The sequence below is a fragment of the Sciurus carolinensis genome, chromosome 12 (assembly GCF_902686445.1).
Source record: "Sciurus carolinensis chromosome 12, mSciCar1.2, whole genome shotgun sequence".
NCBI lineage: Eukaryota > Metazoa > Chordata > Mammalia > Rodentia > Sciuridae > Sciurus > Sciurus carolinensis.
Window position 1 is genome coordinate 117,308,914 of NC_062224.1, and position 19,000 is coordinate 117,327,913.

Sequence of the window (19,000 nt, forward strand, 5' to 3'; positions counted from 1 at the left end):
CCCAGCAGGTCTGTGGCAACCTCAGCATAGCACATCTGTTTTAATAAATCTGTAAGAAAGTTATGTAATTATGATTATGTTGCTATTATATGTAAATGATGTTTTAATATGAGGCATTAACACATTTTTATTGAGCATTTACAGCATACACTAAGAAAATCCTTAGAGGTACTAGTTTGCTTCTTTGAATTCTTGAACATTCCCTCTGAATTCTTTTTATTATTAAATTTTTAATAATAAATAATTCCAGATCAATATTTTTACCAGTAAAAATAAAGGTAAGTTGAAATTCCCCAGGTTGACAGATCAAACCATTGACAACTACAGAATTTAAATTACTTTGTGTTTATTTTTTAATTTTTAATTTTTGCAACTGAGTTTTCATCCTCTCTGTGCACACAATCCTGTTCGTATGTGGTGTAGGTGTGTATATCACACACACGCGATTTCACTATCACCTGAGCACAAAGAGAAAGTGACTGGCTTTCTTTTCCCAGGAAAGGCATAAATAAAATGGCCAGGCTTGCACATAGTAGGTGCTCTAGAAACGTGAGTAGGACTACAAATGAAGACAGCCCGGGCAGAGGGGTGCTCCGCCCGGGGAGGAGAGGACCGGGTGAAGGGCAGTGAGCCCAGCGTGGCGGGCCCTGCGCAGCACAGCAGTGGACCTGCTGCACGGGATGGCCTGGAAGCCTCCTGTGGCTCCGTGGTCTTTCTGCCTGTCTCCACGGGTATGTGGACACACCCAGACGACGTCCCCCAGCCCCAGGACAGCCGGGATTGGGGCAGGGCTACCAGGGGGGAGTTTAAAGTCAGGCCCCTCCTGACCTCTGATCCTGAGCTGTGAACGTCTCTTCTCGCAGATATTCCAAGACCAGCTGAGGGGTCTGCCTTCAAAACCAGAAGGCAAGCAGGCATCGTGCACTTTGCTCGATGGTCTTTTGGCATTCGCTTTGTCGTGATTAAGTTCCAGGTCCTTGTGAAGTACCCTGGGACCTGGGTCTGAAAACAGCCACCCCGCTCCACCTGGACCGTGCGTGCCCAGCCCCCAGCCACACACAGGCGGGCTGACAGGTCTACTCTGCTCTGGTCTCACTCTGCAGAGCCGTCACGGACTTGGGTGGCCTCTGGCACTCCCCACGGCACCCTGAACGAGTCAGACTGGATCACTGCCCGGAGGGAGACCCGTGACCTCTGCCCATGGCTGCACCCCTGGGAGCCTCGGAGTCCATCTGTGGGGGAGCCCTCCTCGAAGGGCTGCTCTGACGTCCCAGTGAGAACACAGACAGGAGTGCAAAGCCACAGTGCTGCTGGCGGGCGCGGCCGCGTCCAGTAGAAAGTGACTGCAGATCAGGTGTGAGTCGGACCTCCACTTGGAGTCACTTCAACGATGCTGAATGAATGCACCCTGGTTCTTAAACGATGTTAGGTCTCCATCTGAGGACCTTGCATTTGCTGTTTCTGGTGACAATTGATGATCTCAGATGGCGCGTTTAGGAATGGAAGGCCAATGGGGTACAGGAGCACAGGGTATCCCGAGACCAGCTCACCCTGCGAGCCACAGCCTGAGATCTAAGGAGCCTGCCCACTGTCTCCAACCACGGCCGTGTCCAGATGGGGTCCCCAGGTGCCCTGCAGGGCCCAGGGCAGCAGACGGTCTCTTGTCCTTCCCAGTGTGCACCAGTCCAAGGCGCTGTGGGTCAATGCTGTGCACCCTCCACCTCCTGAGGGAGTCTCCTCGTCACATGGCGCCAATTCAAGTCTGCCCTGCCAGTCAGCCAAGGAGATGGGCGATCTGATGTGGGTGATTAGGACCTGATGTGGGTGTAAGCTTGTGGGGGAGGCGGTGTGAGAGGAGCAACGGGGTGGCTCCTGTACTTGCTGGCAAGCCACTCTGGCAGCGCTGGTCTTGACACAGAGGGTACATGTAGACGAGACGTTGGTCTCCCCCCGGTGAGGGTGTAAGGACGATCTTCTCACTCAGAGTTCTTTGCAGTCTCAGTTAATCCGGTGAAAATGGTCTCAGAGCTCCTCCTACTCGCGCCTCAGGAAGGTCTGCCTTGGAACATAAGGCTTCTGGTCCACCGTTGTCCATGCCACCTCAGACCTGGGACAGAGAGGGCCTGGGGAGAGCGACCCAGCTCTGTGCTGGTAGAGGCAAACTCCCGGCTAACCAACCTGCGGCAGGAAAGCACCTTCCCTGAGGAGAGCCCCGTGGCTGGGAGGAGCGTGCGTACTGCACGTGGTGGAGCCAGCAGCCACGGAGCTCAAGCACCACACGGGTGCCTGGCTTCCACAGGGGGCGCAGGGCAACCACAGGATGGGTTCCCACTTTCCACTTGAGGCCCTGGCCACCAGCGCATGCTCCCCAGGTGAAGGGGCTGACAGTGTCTTCACTCATCACAAATGCAGTCTCCCGCAGAGGGCGGGAGCACCGAGCTACTGCCTTCCATTGCTCACTGACTGTGCTTGGTGATGTGGAAGCAAGGTGAAGTCCAGACACAGGGCCATGAGCATCGTGCCGTTCGTGCTGGGGCAGGGCATACAGAGCACTGGGCAGATGGAGCACCGCTGGCCACCACAGGTGTGCGGACAGGACGCGGACCTCGAGCTGGGTTCACGATGTGGCCGCGGTGCTGCCTCCCGGTGGCTCTGTGTGTTCCAGAACAGGATGCCCCCGCCTACTGCCAGCAGATGAATCCACGCAGATCGATTATTTAGGCACCCACCCTCCACTGACCTGCTCTTTCAAGAGCCCACAATGATGCCCACTACTGGCCACATGAAGCCCAAGGTTCTGCTGCACATGCAGGCCCCACGTTGCCCGGGGAAGAGCTCGCTTTACCGACTGGGTGTGCACCATATGTACGTCCTCTGTAAGAGGGAACTGAAAACACCAAATGGTTGGCCTTTTAGAGAATTAAATGGCAAAATACACGCAAACTACCTCCCTTAAACTCCCTCTGCCTGCTCTCCAAGATCCGGGCCCAAGGGTCCTGTCCTACCCCACACTTGTCCAGCCCAGGTCCTGTGGGACTGTCCTCGCCGTCACTCCTTCCTTCTGAACCAGTCCCCGCTTCCATGCCGCCTGGGCTGGCTTCCGCCTCCCCCCCAGTCCCACTGGCGTTTCTGGGTATCCATCTGTGCCCACTTCCTTACCCCATCCCGCCTCCTCTCCGTGAAGTCAGCCCTCATGATCATGAACCCAAACCACTGCTTTTGTCTCTGAATGGCATCCCACTTCCGATCAGGACACATGGCCACCAACTCCACTGAACACACCGTCTGTGAGGGTGGACTTTGGCCTTTTCTTCTAAGACTTGGAAGCATTCTGGCGCTTTCCCTGTGAGGTCCACAGCCCTGTAGGAGGTGCAGACAGAGGCCTGAGCCCTGCAGAGCTGCCTGTGCCCGGAAGATCCAAGCACTGCAACCACGGGAGTGGCCGCACGTCAGCCGGGAGAGGAGAAGCAGGCTGGGAGCCCTAAGAGAGCGTCCGGGCGGCTGTCATTGTGATCACGCGGCTGGCCCGCCAGGCTACGCAAAAACGAAAGCTACCAACAGCTCTGCACTATCCACTTCAAGACATGGTGCTGGAGCCAGGAGAGCCCTGGGGAGCACTGTGTCTGGGCACCCAGGCTCCGGGAGTGGGCTGCGCATCCTCCCACTCTGGAAGCTCACTCCCTGCCCTGGTTCTAGCCCGAACCCCAGGCTGCCTGTTCAGGACAGGCTCTGAACTAGGGATCAAGGCAGGACCCAGCCATGGACTGGCAAACGTCACATGGAGTCCCTGATTTTTCCCAAGCAAGCCAGATGGCCCTGTGGTGGCACAAAGAACACAAAATGCCTCTCTTCTTTCTTGTGCCCCTCTGTGCAGGAGCTTCTTCAGCCCAGGTTTTCTCTATGGCGGGGGCTCAAGACTAGGGTGTGGAGCCTAATCCCACTGACCGCCATAGGTGCACTAAACGTGAACCACGAGGCGGGGAGAGTCCGTGAGGATCAGGGTGCGGGAGGACGCCAGGATCCCCCCGCAGCAGTGGTGGAGACGTGGACAGACCACACAAACCCCATCTGAGACAGCACGGAAGCTGAGGCAGTGTCCACCGGGATCCATCTGGTCGGCGCAGTGGGGTGCAGGGCCAAGAGGACTGAAGTCCATCGCTGGGTCACTCTTGGTGATGGTGAGCGTGCTCATTCATAAGGATGTGAGCAACAGCTGGTGACAGGCACGTGTGGCCACAGGTAGGACATGAGAAGAACAGCCAGGGGCAGGGGGCACCCCGTCAAGTGGTCTCCAAAGCGCCACCTGTGCCGCCCACTCCGTGCTGGGAAGGAGGTGGTGCTGCCAGGCAGAGCCTGCCGCCCCCAGGAGGAGCTGGGGGAGGCACTGATGAGGCAGCGACGACGTGAGGCCCGTCGGAAGCACGGAGAGCTCCTGCTCGCACCAAGGCTGGGGTTGGACCAGCGGCGGTGGAGGAAATCCCCTCTCCTGCACCATCTTCTTGGATGATAAAACTCCTGGGGAAGAGATCTCATGAGGTCACCCAACAGCCCTGGACCGGAACCAAGGACGGGGATCTCTCTTCTGGCTCTGCCATCTGCAGCTGTGTGACACAGCTGGACGGCTAAGCCTCTGCTTCCTCACCTTACACGGTCTAAGGGAGGAACAGAGACTGTCACGTGAGCCCGGCCCACACCCTGGAAGGCCGCAGACAGCACAAAAGCACACCTGCTCCACCAACCTCGACCCCCTTCCCGGAGGGCCTGTGGTTCTCCTCTGGCCAACTACCTGGTTTCCTATGGTCAGGCCAAGGCCAGTGGCCTCCAGGAGCAGCTGGACTCAGACTGTGGGGCACTTCTCTGCTTCTTCCAGGTATGGCAGCTCTGCCTCGCGGGCATGACGGCCTATAGGACAGCCGCAAGTTCTGGTAGCAGCTGTAAAGGTGTCTGCCGACGTAGTTGCACCAAGTCCTTAATGGCACTTAGTGGCTTAGAATTAATTTCTCTGCCACAGAACTTTCCAGGACATTCCATGCCCATTTATAGCTTTCTCTTGCCTGCCAGCTTCCACAGGAATCCCTAGGCTGTGGAAAATGGGCACCGCCAGCAATTACCAGAATGCAGGGTGGGCATCCCAAAATACCAATGCAAAGGTGACCTTGAAGTGAGGAAAAAGAAGATTGCAGATGTCCCCAAGCTGGAAAACCAGGGAGCACCAGGCTGGCCACACGAGGTGCCTGCTCCTCGGTCCAGGGCTCACCTCCTCCTCCACCAGGTTGTGAGTCCAGCATCACCAGCCTGTGACCCACAGTGATTCGGATAGAAATACGACATCACTACCATCTCCTGTGCGATTCGAAAGCCCTACCGTGGTGATCACCAAGAACAACCTTGACCAGTGACTGACCATTACGAGAACAGCCCTGGCCCACGGATAGTGGTTGGCTGGATGGGAAACTGGCTCATTTGGAAAGTACGTGTTCCAGCGTGGGTGTTCTGCCAGAGTCACCTGGTCCCTGTGGCCTATTTCCCGACATGGAGAGCAAGCATGACAGCTCTCGGGGGTCTCTGCACCTGCCCTACAGATGAGGAATGAGGAACTCAACAACCTCTGCTTCTGCAGCAGGGCACGGGCGGCCCCTCCACAGGTCTGCCAGTCAAGTCTGCTCCTCTCTCTCCAGGGGCTGGGAAACCCCTGCAGTCTCTCCACATCCTCCTAAAAGTTCCTTCCCACTAGAAAGTGTAGGGGGAAAAATGGTTTTTAGTGAATTTAACATGTCAAAATATAAGCAAATTCATAAACATGTCCTAAAGCAACTTTAAGATATCAGTAAATCTCCAGAAGCAACAATGCCAGAGAGGCTGGACTTTCAAAGGCCGAGAGAAGCGTGACCTTGAAGCCTGACCCTGCAAGAAGGAGCAGCACGGCTCCCTCTGGGAGACTCCAGCCCCACCCTGACCATCAGGGGAGCACTGACCACTGCCTCAGTCCTGTGTTGCTTTAGGTCATGAATATTCCAGTGGCAGATCTCCGAGGAGGCCCCTTCACTGCGGAGGCTTCTCTGTGGCTTCTTCAGTGCAATATAAAATATGTCACATACCATGATCCTTTCTGCAGCATCTATTTGTCTGGGTGGTATACATGCGTGGTATGAAATTGCTGGCGCTCAAAAACGCTTGCTGAATTTCCTCACAGAAAGACCCCACGCAGAAGCAGAGCTAAATGGTGAGCACGGGCACCCACAGGGTGCGAGCCCAGAGCTGGGCACTACCTCTTCCTCCAGGTGCAGTTGTGGTGTCAAGATGGCAGGGGAAATTAGGCGGAGAAGAAAAGAAGAAGGGGGAAACACAGGAAGAAAAAGACACCAAACGCTTGCCTTTGAAGCGGCTGCACATTACCAGATGGATTCTGAAAGGACGAATTACGGGCAGTCCAAAAGCCAAGGGCCTCGTGCCTAGGGACACTCCCTGGAGAGGAACAAAGAGAGAAGCCTCCAGCAGGCGTCGGACACACTCAAGCCATGGGGCCTGCACCCAAGACAGCACCCAGCCCTGCACGCTCCAGCTGCCTGGGCCCCAGCGACAGGGCAGGGTCTCGCTCGGCAAGTCAGGGTGCTGAGGAGCTGCTGCTCCCAAAGAAAGCGGGGAGATGCTGTGGAATTGTTAATGCTCCCAAGCCTCCAGACTGCACCTGAACGCAGACACTTGAGCTCTCAGCTTTGCATTAAAGCCAGGGCCTAAATTATTGATCTCGTGCCTTTATCAGCATAACAGTCACGTCCAGTATCGAGATCTAAGTACACTGCAGTCCCTCTGCTGCAGCCACTGAAATAATTAGGAGAAATTCTCATTAAAGGAGAGTGAAAGGTTCAGAGACAGAGGCAGAACAAGGGTCCTGGAGGGTGTTTAGTGTCTTCCACAGGGTCGAGAGATTACCGGGATCAAATCCCCAGCAGTGCCCACAGATGACAGCTTATCACAGGGAGAAGTACGGGCTTTGCACACACCAGGCCCCGTCTGCTGCCTTCACCTCCACGGCAGCTAAGTAGAGACACCACGCTGCAGAGAGATCGCTGACCATGGCTTGCCATGCAGAGGGACGGAAAGCTGTGCATGTGGTGTGTCGGAGGAGGAGCGAGACAGAGGGCAAGAAAAGAAGGGAGGGCAACCAGAGCGAGAGAATGCGCGGAAAATAAGTAAAAGAAACAACGCGGAAAGTCCACTGTGGACTCTTCAACCGAATCCGGTCGTTCCTTGAAACAGAGTAGGTGTGGGGAAGAGAGGCCAGGCAGGGCAGGGAGCTCCCCACAGCCAGCCCCAGCCCCCAGAGCAGACCCAGCTGCCAGTCCCACCTCGGGTCAGGAGTCAGGTTACAGTTTCCCTCCCCCACCAAATGCAAGAAAAGAAGGAACTCAGTTTCCCAAATGTTCCCAGAAATGCCCAGACTTGCAGGGAGAGACAGGGAACAGGGAACAGGACAGGGAACAGCCTCTGGGAGCCACAGGGCAGGGGCGGCACTGTGCAGGGGAGGGCACCAGCGGGAAGGCAAGGCCCAGCCCCGCAGGGAGGCCAGGCCCGCGTGGGCCGGCACAGAAGTGGCCCACGGTTAATGTCAGCAGCAGTAATTTAAAAGAAAAATTCCATCTCACACGGCTAATCAGAATTGTTAGAGAAACCATTACCACAAACACTGGGAACATCTGAAATTGATTATTTTTACTTCATTTCGTTAATGAAATCCTCCAGCGACCAAAACTAGCCCTGGACGAATTTATACATAATGAAAGGAAAAGTAAAAAAGCACTACACACGAATAACTTCTCCAAGTAAAAAAAAATAGAGAAAGGAGGAAAAGAAAGGAAGAGGACTCTCTTTGTACTTGAAATACACAGATCTCACATTGACATTCACCGACTGATTTCCTCAGCGCTAGTGACGGGCCGCTCCGCAGCAGTTCCCACCATATCGTGAGTGGGGACATTAGCATGGACCTCGCATCCCAGGGGGCCACCACATCATTAAATGTCTTGGGCTGGTGCAGAGGGAAGAGAAATGCGGATGTCACCGGCTGATAGGGAGGAAGGCTTGATATTATTTATTAGGGAACACTTACCAGAAACCGCATTGCCTCCATTTGCATTAGAGGCAGCGCAGCCGCCTGCACGGCACAGACTCGGACAGGGACACGTGCAGAAAGCAGCGGCTCCTCCTGATCCTGCCCTTGCTTTGTTCCCCGCCCAACCTGAGTGCAGGACACTGCACCTGGCCACCCTCTCCCTGCCTGCTTTCCTCGGGACTCTGTTTTTCTGCTCCAGAGTCACGTGGTGGTTCTGAGGTTCTTCCCAGGGTCTCAGCAGCCCCAACACCTGCAGCATCAAATGCGCCTGCCCACGCCCATCTTCCTTCAGAGGGGACCCCATGTGCCCTTGGTCGGAAGCAAGGCTGCCGGGAAGGGCCTCCAGCGGGGCCCAAAGGTGGGAGTCGCAGGGTGGCGGGTGGAGAAGGGACACCTTACACACGCACACGTCTCAATGAGAGTGAGGAGGAGACTGAGTTAAGACTTCGTGGAAGTGTTGGAAGCCTGCACTGGGGATTCTCCTGAGAGGGACTTTGTTCGGAGGCATGATTTCTAAACTTCATGGCCCTCTGGTCCCCAGACTTTTGTTCCCATAGCGGCCATCCAGGAAATCTGCTTTGAAGATGCACGTCAGGACCTCACCTCTGAAAGATGCCGGAGGCTATCTCCCCAGCATGTGTGATACAAGGGAAGAAGATCAAACGCGACTTTTCCATTGTGGGAGGTCTGAGGGTGAGCTTCCGGCTCTAGCTCACTTGAGCAGCCTCGCTTCCTGCGCACTCTGCTCAGGGTCTCGGACATCTCGTGGCCACAGACGGACAGGGAGAAATGCTACAAGATGGCTGTCCCATCCTCACACTGCCACCACCTCTGGAACTGGGAGAGGAGGAAAGGGCTTGTGAGAGCCCAGACCACGAGGGTCCAAGACAATTCATCAACGAGAAACACATATGCACCCAACATCACGGCACCTAAATATATAAAGCAAATCCAGCAGAACTGAAGGGAGACAGACAGTAGTGCAGTCAACAGTAGGAGACTTCGTAAAAAGGCCCCGAATGGACAAATTCACAGAAAGCCAGTGGGTGGCCGTAGACACTGCAAGACTGGGAACAGGTATTTGGGGCTGAGGGTAGAACAGTGCATTCCCTAAGATTTAGGAGTTTGTAACATGCACCCAAGAAAGGAAGTAGGGGAGGGCTCAGAGATAGCAGGCCAGAGAGAGAGTGCACTCCGCTCCAGAAAATCCTACCTCTGGAGCTAGAACCAACATACCCAGAGGCCTCCGGAAAGAGGAAGGGAACCAGGTTTCTCACCTGCGATACCCGGGTTGGCTGGGAGAGCCTGCCCCATGTGTCCTCTGGGCACTTACTGGGGCACCCCTGGCCCCGACTCCTGCACCGACTCCCTAATGCTGAGGCCTCTCCCCACCTAGAGAAAGTGGCCGAGTGTAATTATGCAGAAAGCGCCACTGGAGCTGTATCAATAAGACAGACGTCTGTTGTATCATTCCCTCTCAGTCAGGCATTTCTTCTCCCCAATTGCTCATATAGAATCATAGCCTAATAGCAACCCATTAGCATAATTGCCAGCACGACTAGTGTTCCGTGTCTCAGAGCCATTTACTTACTTCACCATAAAGAATACCAAAACAGCCCTAAAACCACCAAGAGCAGGGAGCGGAGGGGGCGCGGGGGAGTGGGAGCAGAACGCCACCCCTTTATGTTCCCTCTGCTCCCCAGAGCGGGGCTCCGACAGGAGCAGCACGGAGTGCCTCCCGTCTGCGGCAACAGGAACCCGAGCCTTTTGCTACCAGACTCCCAAGCAGACGTGTGCTAAAATCTAAACGGATTCTGCCAGGCGAAATGAAATTCCCATTATTTTTAATTAATCCTTAATTAAAATATATTACTCCGCAGATTCCGCAAATCTCTCTTAATATGCAAATGCGGCCCATTCAAGGATATTTACATATCATTAATTAAAACGGCACATTCTTTCATTCTAACAAGCGCGAGGAGCCAGTCCTGGCAGTGCCAAGCCCGTCTGATAAAAAGATGTCAAGAGCCGGCTGTGCCAGGGGAAGGTGCGCGAGGAGAGCTCACGGCGCGCTGGCGCTCCCTGCGCGGGGCTTCAACGTCCTCTGGGGCCGCGGCCCTGTGCCTGCCGTGCACACCTAGCCGGAGAGCCCTCGGGACAGGCCGGCCAGGCCTTTGGGGCGCCACGCATGGCTCCTGCTGGGCGCGCAGCCGGGTGGACTAGAAGCTGGTGTGTGGGAGGAAGGACATGCTGGTCCTGTCCCTGTGGCGCTGCCGTCCGCCACCCCCCAAGCGCAGACTCCGTGGGCCTGGTGCAAAGCCGACAATGAGTGCACCAGCCCTGGCCGACTGCTGGGCAGCCACTCAGAACGCCGAGGGGGACAGGCCTCTCAGCTGGGCCTTGCAGCTGCTTTCAGAGGCCTGGGAGGAGGAGCTCGGGACCGTGTGCTGAGGGCTGACCACTGGGAAAAGACGATGGACGGCAGTGTGACGGGGCTCCTGACCAACACGGAAAGGCAGCGTTCACCCAGGAAGGCCAGTGGCACCCGGCGTTGGTCACTCTCCCCAGACAAGCCCGTCAACCAGGGACAGGTTCCTGCTGGCCTCAGGAACTCCAAGCTCGGACCCTCGGCTCTGGCCCCGGCTCGGAGAAGAAACGATGGATGTGAACTGCATTTGCAGCCAGCTGTCATCCCTCTGCGAAGCTCACTGAGTCAGACGCGGGCAGCCAGCTGGCTCTCAGCTCTCGTGCAGGTATTCAGATCCACAAGAGCAAAGCTAGGGCTGGGTACAGGTCCGAAGGCACCTGTGGCCGTTTTTCAGTACAGAAACCATGAACTTACACAGCTGGACACCCATGTCCTGCTGTGCTTAGCTGTGAAACTACTTATCAGATTATGACACAGATTATGATCAGATTATGTCCCCTGCTTCTCTGCACTCTGTTGTCCTGCCAAAGTCAGAGTTATTGCTCTGCCACCATTTAGTTTTTCAGATTGTAAACTTCTACAAGGTGAGGACCTTAGCTAAGAAAGAGTTTTTTGCACTGCCTTGTATTTAGCTCATGCCATGCAAAGATGAAGCACGTGCACACAGCACAACTGGCAGGGCCTCAGTGAGGAAAAGCCAAGGTCACAGGACCAGACCTTCCCCAAGACGGAGCTGCTGGCCTGGAAAACCTTCGGTGGGGCAGCGGTGTGGGTGGAGAAAGAGGCAGCATCGCAGAACAGCTGTGGAGTGGGCACCCAGACGGACAGGGTGCTGGGCTCGGTGCTGAGACACAGCTGTATCCCAACCCAGGACGACGGCGGGGGACACACTGACTCTCAAGTCTCTGAGACTCAGTCTGCCCATCCAGGAAAGGGGAAGGTAGCAGTCTGCATACTCATGATTACACAATGACCTGTTTCTATTCCTTTTTCGGCGGGTGGGGGGGAGGGCAGGACCTTGTTCTCTGCAAACCACCCCTCACCTTCAGAAGTCGGGGCCCCGGAACCCTCTCACCCCGCGCCCACCCTCCAGCTGCCGCACAGTTCCTCTCCTCGGCCCGTGTGCAGTCTCTGTGCTGTGCCGAGACCAGTCGAGGGGGGGGCATCTCTGTTGCCACAACAGCCACGACCAAGCCCCACTTCCGTGAGCTGGTCAAGCTGCAGGACAGCTGCTCCCGCAGCCAGTCCACTCTCGGGCTCTCAGGCTCTCGGGTCATCGACTACGACTTCGTTTTTCTTTCTCAGACTAATCTGAAGAACACACACACTAGAACATTCTAACAACACAAGCATCAGCTAAGTACGTCACTGGACCTTCGGGACCTTAAGCATATTCATAGACAATGGTGTCGAGTAAGAACAATGACAACAATGGCTTGAGCCTCCTGTCAGCGTTCACGATGTGTCCACTCCAGGCAAACAGAACCAGAGGCTGCTCCTCCCACCAGCTCCCAGGGCTTCGGGAAAGAGCCAAGGTGCCACGTGGCAGCTGACCAAGCCCCAGGAGACACCACTAAGCTGGACACATGCCCCGTGGAAAGGTGAGCGGGGACAGCTTCCGAGGTGAGGAGCCCTGGGAGCCACATTCCAGGCTGACCCCACCTGGGCCCACCCACCACTCCTCCAGAGCTGCCCAAGCAGAGGCCCTTAGGGTACCTCGCCTTCTGTCGCGGTCCGCGTCTGTGCCTCGTCAGGGTCCAGCTTCCCGCATCTAGTCCCAGTCTTCCAAGGCCTCGCCACGAGACGTGAAGCCCCCACCACCAGGTAACGAGGAACAGAGTCAGTGTGTTCTGCCAATCTGAGGAAGCTCACAAGGCCTGGGTTCTAAAGCCAGGCAGGGGTCCGGCCGTCGGGGCAGCAGGCTGACCAGGCACAGGCCTCCTGATGGTAGGAGTGCACTAGCTGCTGCTGCCAGGCGCTGAGCCCTGGCCACCAGTACTCAGGAGAAGTGCCCCAGTGTGGCTGGTGCCAGAGACTGCGGGCTCCTAGCCAGGGTCCACTCACGGATCTTTTTAACACATCTTTTAACACGACCTTCCCTCGGCTTCAAGGTGCCAGAGTGGACCACGACATTCCCGAACTACGGATGTGCTGCCAGCGTGGAACGCACAAGAGACCAGCTCGCCCGCCTAGACAAGACCTTGTGACCCATCTGTTCTCCAAACGGTGAACACCACCGAGGCCCAGGCTGCCCTTACCCCCCACGGAAGGGTCTCTTCCAAACACTGCAACACGGTTGCCGGCACGCACCCGGGAGCTCCGGAGCAGAGGGCCTGGGGCAGACGGCCTCACGGACGGCATTCAACTAGGCCACAAACTCTCGTGCACAGCTTGCTGGCGTGGGGTCCAGGGCTGATGCTGCTGCTCCTGCTCTGGGAGGCCGCGTGGACACTGACAGAGGACAGTCACCAGCTGGAAAGCTCCCTCATCTTACAAGGGAAGCTAAGGACCTCAAAAGGTCAAGACGCTTGACACCTGCCACTATTCAGGTCAGGTGACAATGAGAAGGGGAGGCTCTGCATGTGTGTGGCTCACTCAGCCTGCGGTGGGCTGCGACATCCAGCGCCTCCATGCTGTGTGGATCCCCACTGCCTCCCGCGCACTCGCCCTGTGCCAGGGGATGCCCGGCTCTGACAGACCTGCCTCCCGACTTTCCAGATCTGCTTGGGGCAGAGGACACTCAGGCCCCGCTCGGGTGGCCACGCGGTGCCCGTCCAGAGGACCACCTGGCTCCGCACTGGACTTCTGGGAAGAGAAATTGACTTGAGCGCCATGGGACTAGTCAGGTGGCACTGTGAAGGGTGGCCCCGTGTTCACCCCAAACTTGCTGGCAACGGGTATGTCACCCGGGCGCCAACAGGCCTGGCCACACCGTGCTGACGTACTCATCTGCGAGCGCCACGACGGATAGGATGTCGTACTGAGAGCCGTCCCTGGAGGAGCACTCAAAAAGGCGTCTCAGGATCCATCGACGTTTCGGTTGTGATGACAGACGGTGCGATCGACTCGCTCGACGCAGGCGTCTTTGATACAGCTGTACTTCCAAAGAAGACGGCGTGGCGGAGACAGGCATCTGGACGTACAGGGCCCAGATCGGGCAGGCAATGGGCTGGAGCCCAAAGCCCATGGTGCCGCATGGGTTCTGCGTTTCACAAACGCAGTGTGGCAGTGCACCAGGTCCGGCGTTGCCCCTGGGGAACAGTCCCCATTAAGCTATCTCTGTGCAGCCCGTGACTCAAGATGAAAGCCGAGCGGAAGAAAGGGAGGAGGCAGGCAGGGTGGCTGAAGCTGGCCTTCTGGCCTCGGAGCCGCAGGTGGTGGCTCTGGGGGCCCTTGGAGCCGCGGGGCCAGGCCAGACGCGTCTGAATGCTGAGCACCGTCAGCACCCGTGCCCTCTGCAATGCCACGCTGGATTTAAAATGCCCGTGTTTCAGAGCTGCAGCTCTTCATAGTAACACAGTAGCAAGAGACTAGAGGAGGAAGGTGCTTCCTGTTCAAGAGGAGGAAAATACTTATTTCTGATCAGATTTCTATACATTCACCACCCACTGCCAAAACTCCACTAGGCATTCATGCTGGTGTGTGCACAGGAGGACGCGTGACTGTGATGGTCACGCAGGCAAGTCCAGCCGGGTGGCACCCCACCACCAGACCCCACCAGAGGCCCCAACCCGGGGGTGCTGAGGCCACACGCCGGGATTCCACGAGGGATGCTTGGGGTCGGCGGGTCCAGGTTTCTCTGGAGTGAGCTGCACACACACCCTCTGGCCCTGAGCCATCGTAGTGACGCCACCTGTCACACTGAACTGGGGGTTCAGGGCTGACGTGGAACCACGCAGTGCAGAGGGAACCCCAGCTGCTGCAGGCTCCGGGGGTCCGTTAGCCTCTGATGAGCTGCCTAAACCTATCTCCCAGGAGTCCTGAAGTCCGGTCAGGTCGAACGCCTCAAAGCAGATGAAGGAGGAGCTTTTTAAAAAGGCTCTTTCTTCAAGTCTGGGAGGAACTGACTCGACAGGGTTTGGAGAGCATTTGAGGAGAAGCTCTCAGGCGAGCGAGGCAGTCCTGCGGTGTGCAGGTCTTCAGACTGCTCTTCCTAATCTGTGACCAACACGCACTGCTGCTGGACAATGCAAAATGGCATCTATTTCTCACAGTGAAAGTGCTAGTAGCCCCTGGACCACGCCAAGGGGACACAGGCTGGGCTCTCCTCCTGCAGGTGACAGGGGACAGGAGGCCCTGCAGACACCCGGGGAGAGGGCCTCTGTGGGCCTCATTCACAGACTCGCCAGGCACCTCTCCCTCTGATACTCTGTTGCTGAAGAAGCAAAGGGCAAAGGCCGGCAAAGGCCGCAGCAGTTCCCAGCTTCTGCAGCACGTGCAGCCCAGAAAGGAAGAGTGAGCGCACACTGAAGAGGTGCCTCCTGAGTCCGCCAGCTTGCGTCTGCTCAGGTAGGTGTGCAGGCACGGCGACCAGCCAAGTGTCCCCTCCAACAGCACTGCTGTTGTGACCAGCAGCTATCTGGGCACCTCCCCTGGCAGGGAACAGAGCAGATTTTAATCAAGGTCCTGGCTCCACGGGTAAGGTAGGCAAAGGAGTGTAAAAGCAGGGTTGCAGGGAGGAGTCTCTAAATCTCAGAGAAAGCATTTGTAGAATGAACAGTAAATGCATTGTGCATTTGTAGGCACAGACCCCAATATTCCACCCACAAAAAAGCCACACTGGCTTTCTGAGCTTAGTGTCAAGAATAAAGTGCCTGATGCAGCCCTGCCTGCTACCCAGGCAAAGGCAGCAGGTGTCGGTACACCCGCCCGGGCTGCCTCTGGACAGCGCCCCTTCTTCCTCCGCTGGTGTTGCTGCGGCTCACTGGGCTTCATCTAGCAGACAGGGCAATGAAGAGCAGCCCAAAAGTCCACCTAATGGCAGCGACCCCGCCCTTCACCCGAGGAGAGCCGCTGCGTCCCTGCCTTGGGCCAGCCTCCCCGCAGGTGCTCCGTCTCTGGGCACTGCCCTGGCAGCTGCAGCGGTGACTCCTCAGACTCCAGGCAGCTGCTTTCAAACCAGCGTAAGTTCCCCAAAGCGCCAGGCCCCAGCATGTCCCGGGCAGGCATGGCCCCCAAAGGGCTTCATTCCAAGCCCAAACCAGTATTTCAGGTTAGCACGACATTCCCCTGTATTTCAATGCCAGGAGCGATCTTTCTCCAGCTTTCTCAAAACTTCTATTCTAACAGAAATATTTAGCTCACCCAGAAAACCTGTCCTTCCCATCGGCTGCCCCCAGGAGCCTCTGGGAAGCAGGGTCGAGGCGCCAGGCACTCTCCCCTGAGCTCTTCCGCCAGCCAGGGGGTTGGCTGCACACAACAGGGGTGGACTCTGTCTCACCTACCGGGAAAGGAATGTACTGGACAGACAGGCAGGGCCTCCCAAGTCCACAGGAAGCCTGGGGATCAGGGTCAGAACAATAAGCACTGCAGCTGAGAACACTGCCAGGCGCTGCCACGGGAAGTCTGCCCAGGACGGGCACTGGCACTGCCCCCGTGGAGACTCACCCGCACCACCTCTGCAGCATCTGGAGCCTCCTGTCTCTCTGCTTAACTCCTCCAACATTCAAGGCTGGGCCCATACTTCCAATTGTCCAAATGCTAAGTGCTCCTCATGCCCAAGCTGGCAGGGAGGGTGGGGTCCACGGGGGGCATGTGCCTCAGCTGCCAGAACTCTCCACAGTGAGGAACCCCTCCCAGGCAAAGGTGCCCTGCCCAGCCTCGTCCCAGCTTCCTTGGTTCAAGTTGCAATTTCCCTTTATTCGCTCTGCACCCTGCTTTGCTCAGTGAGCGCCATCTGAATACACGGCACGCTGGTACTGATCAAGGCGCTTGGTGACACAAAAGAAACCTAGGTGCTGTGGTCCCGGCTCTCAGAGAACACAGGCATTGTTCGCAGGACATTGAACACAGGACAGCCGCACCCGACACAGAGGTGGCATCGAAACGCACGCTCCAGGCTGAAGACCCGGGAGAGCTCTGTGGATGCCCAGGACCTGCCTCCTCAGGAAGGTGGAGGCAGATTCGGAAGGGGAGACAGTGGGACTCGAGATGCAGCTCCAAGCCTGGGCACGGCATGGTCCTGGACACGACTCCTGGAGCAGACCTGCTCCCGTTTCTCTAGGAAAGAAGCTGCTCCTCTGTGTCCGTGGCACGCTGTCCCTCGCAAGGCCAAGCACTGGTGAAGGGCTCAACACCATCCTGCGCCAGGCATGTGCCCACAGTTCCCATGTCCCTCACGCGGTGTTGGGCGTGGACATGCTCAGTGAATACTGACTGCCAAAACCCCATCTTACAGATGTGCAGCAGTGGCTTGGGGACAGTCAGAGGGCCTGTCTGAAGCCAGAGAGCGGGACCTTCCCCATGGCTGCCCAGCAGAACCGCACGCCAGGCCCAGGTTGGAGGCTGAACACTAAGGCTGCCTCCAGGACACCACGCTGAGGCCCACCCCACCTGTGGCCAGAGGCAAGGAAGCTCAGTGCTTCTCCAACAGCAGTAAGTGCACCGGCCTCCTCCCTGGGCCCTCAGGTGCTGTGGGGCACAGCCACGCGCAGCCGCAGCCGCGAGTGGATGGAGGCAGCACGCCAGCAAGCCCAGCTCCGCGGCAGGCAGAGCAGGTCTTCCTGGACCGCACTATCAAAGCGGAGGCTCCTGGGCAGTCCTTTCTACTTGAGCAGGACCCTATCCCAGAAGAACAGTCGGGCCTCTCGGGTCAAGCAGCACGGATCAGCACGTGTCAACGCTCTGCCTTTCGGGATCAGCCAAGCCAGCACCAGCGTCCTGTGGCAATCACGAGTGCAGGAACGGGGGAGTGTGCTACCGCCGAGCGATCGCGGCTGCACGCGGAGGCTGAGTGAAGCTTACCCGCACGCAGCCGGAGGCGCCAGCACCAGCCTTGCTTTGGCTTTACCACCTTGATTAATCCAGCCATAGTGCATTGTGATAATAGGATGCATCGCGATAACACGAGGTTTGGTTCCCATATTGTCATTACCGACTGTCAAGATAAACTTCTCCCAACTACATGACAGACAGCAGGTGCCCCACCTCTAACAGGTACCCATGCGGGACACACCTCCCAAGTCCTAAAAGAGGAGTGGGTGCGACCGCCCTGGTCACGCCAGGCTTCGCAGACGTTACGATCTGCAGAGAGCACTGTCTCCGCCCGTGCTCTGTGGAAACGCCAGCAACGCACCCTGCGTGGCACTGCATTGCATCAAGGAGAACATCACCAATCCGTCTGGACTGGAGTTTACTGCTTTAATGTTATTGCTTCAGTCAAATTCCCACAGAAGAGTTTTACTTCAACACAAGCTTGCTACCCTACTCAGTCCAGTTCACCCCTTCGTGACTCGCACACAGAGCACCGGCTGGCGACAGCTCTTACCGTCAAGCTTGGCAGGACATACTACATGTGTTCTACATGATGCGCTGAATCAGGGGTCACCTACATACCGGGAAGACACCAGGGCAGAACTGATCTCCGCAAGCCGCACACACAGCTGGGCGAGCGGCAAGGACTGCCTGGACCTCGTGGCATCTTATTGTCCCTTACACCTTCCATTTCACATTAGGCTTGTCCCTTCATTTCCTCTGTGTCCACCACTCAATCCTAAACTGACACTGCAAAACCTCCAGTGGGATCAGATGGCATGTCCTGGCTCACCAGGTCCAGGAGGTCTTCTTCCCACCCTCTGTCGAAGGTGACGGAACGGCGGTGCTGCCGGCCGGTACAGATCTGGCAGCCTACCTGGTCTTGGAATGCTGTGAAGAAGCCTTTTATGGAATTTCGTTTCAAGGAAGAGGAAAGGCTTGACGTGACCAGAGGTTGATCTAGACTAATTCACATGAGATGAACCCTGTTATTATTTTAACTTCCTGACTCTGCAGAATATGAATTAAAGTTATTAGAAGAACACACGTTCCAATGGGCAAATGTAGCTGGGACAAACATTTTCAAGAGACCGACTAAGCATCTGCCTTTTGACCCACTGCCTGGGAAAGACCCGATTCTGGTAGCTCTTCAAGTGTAGCTGAGATGTCATCGGGACCCAGTGCCTCTGCTGTTAGACCCCAGGTGAGCCAAGGACACCTGGCCAGAGCAGCACAACAGCATATGTGTTAAACCAATGACCATGTGACACGTCCTACCATCAAGTGGCTATGCCAGTGGATCCTAAGAATAATCCAGTTATACCAAGCAGTCCAATTCCTGGCCAATTAACCCGATAAAGAGAGTGTCTTATTTTGATTCTGTTAAAAGTACAACTTCTGAAGTACTTAAGGACATACATTGTTCATTTCACCCCCACCTGCTGCTGACGGCTCCCTATCTGTATCGGAGCCCCAGGACTTAAGGG

General features: G+C 56.5%; 1 protein-coding gene across 3 annotated transcripts in view; it reads right to left on the reverse strand.

Annotated features, from left to right (window-relative positions):
- The window catches only part of Pbx1 (PBX homeobox 1), a 236,971-nt gene that overhangs the window by 139,051 nt on the left and 78,920 nt on the right, over nucleotides 1-19,000 (reverse strand). The window contains exon 1 of one of the 3 annotated variants that reach the window (XM_047519786.1): nucleotides 15,846-15,882. The exons of the other annotated variants lie outside the window; for them this stretch is intronic. Within the exon in view, the coding sequence (XP_047375742.1) occupies nucleotides 15,846-15,867 (22 nt within the window). The 5' untranslated portion in view covers nucleotides 15,868-15,882. Of the gene's footprint in view, nucleotides 1-15,845; nucleotides 15,883-19,000 lie in introns of those variants that run through there. 3 annotated transcript variants of the gene reach the window in all.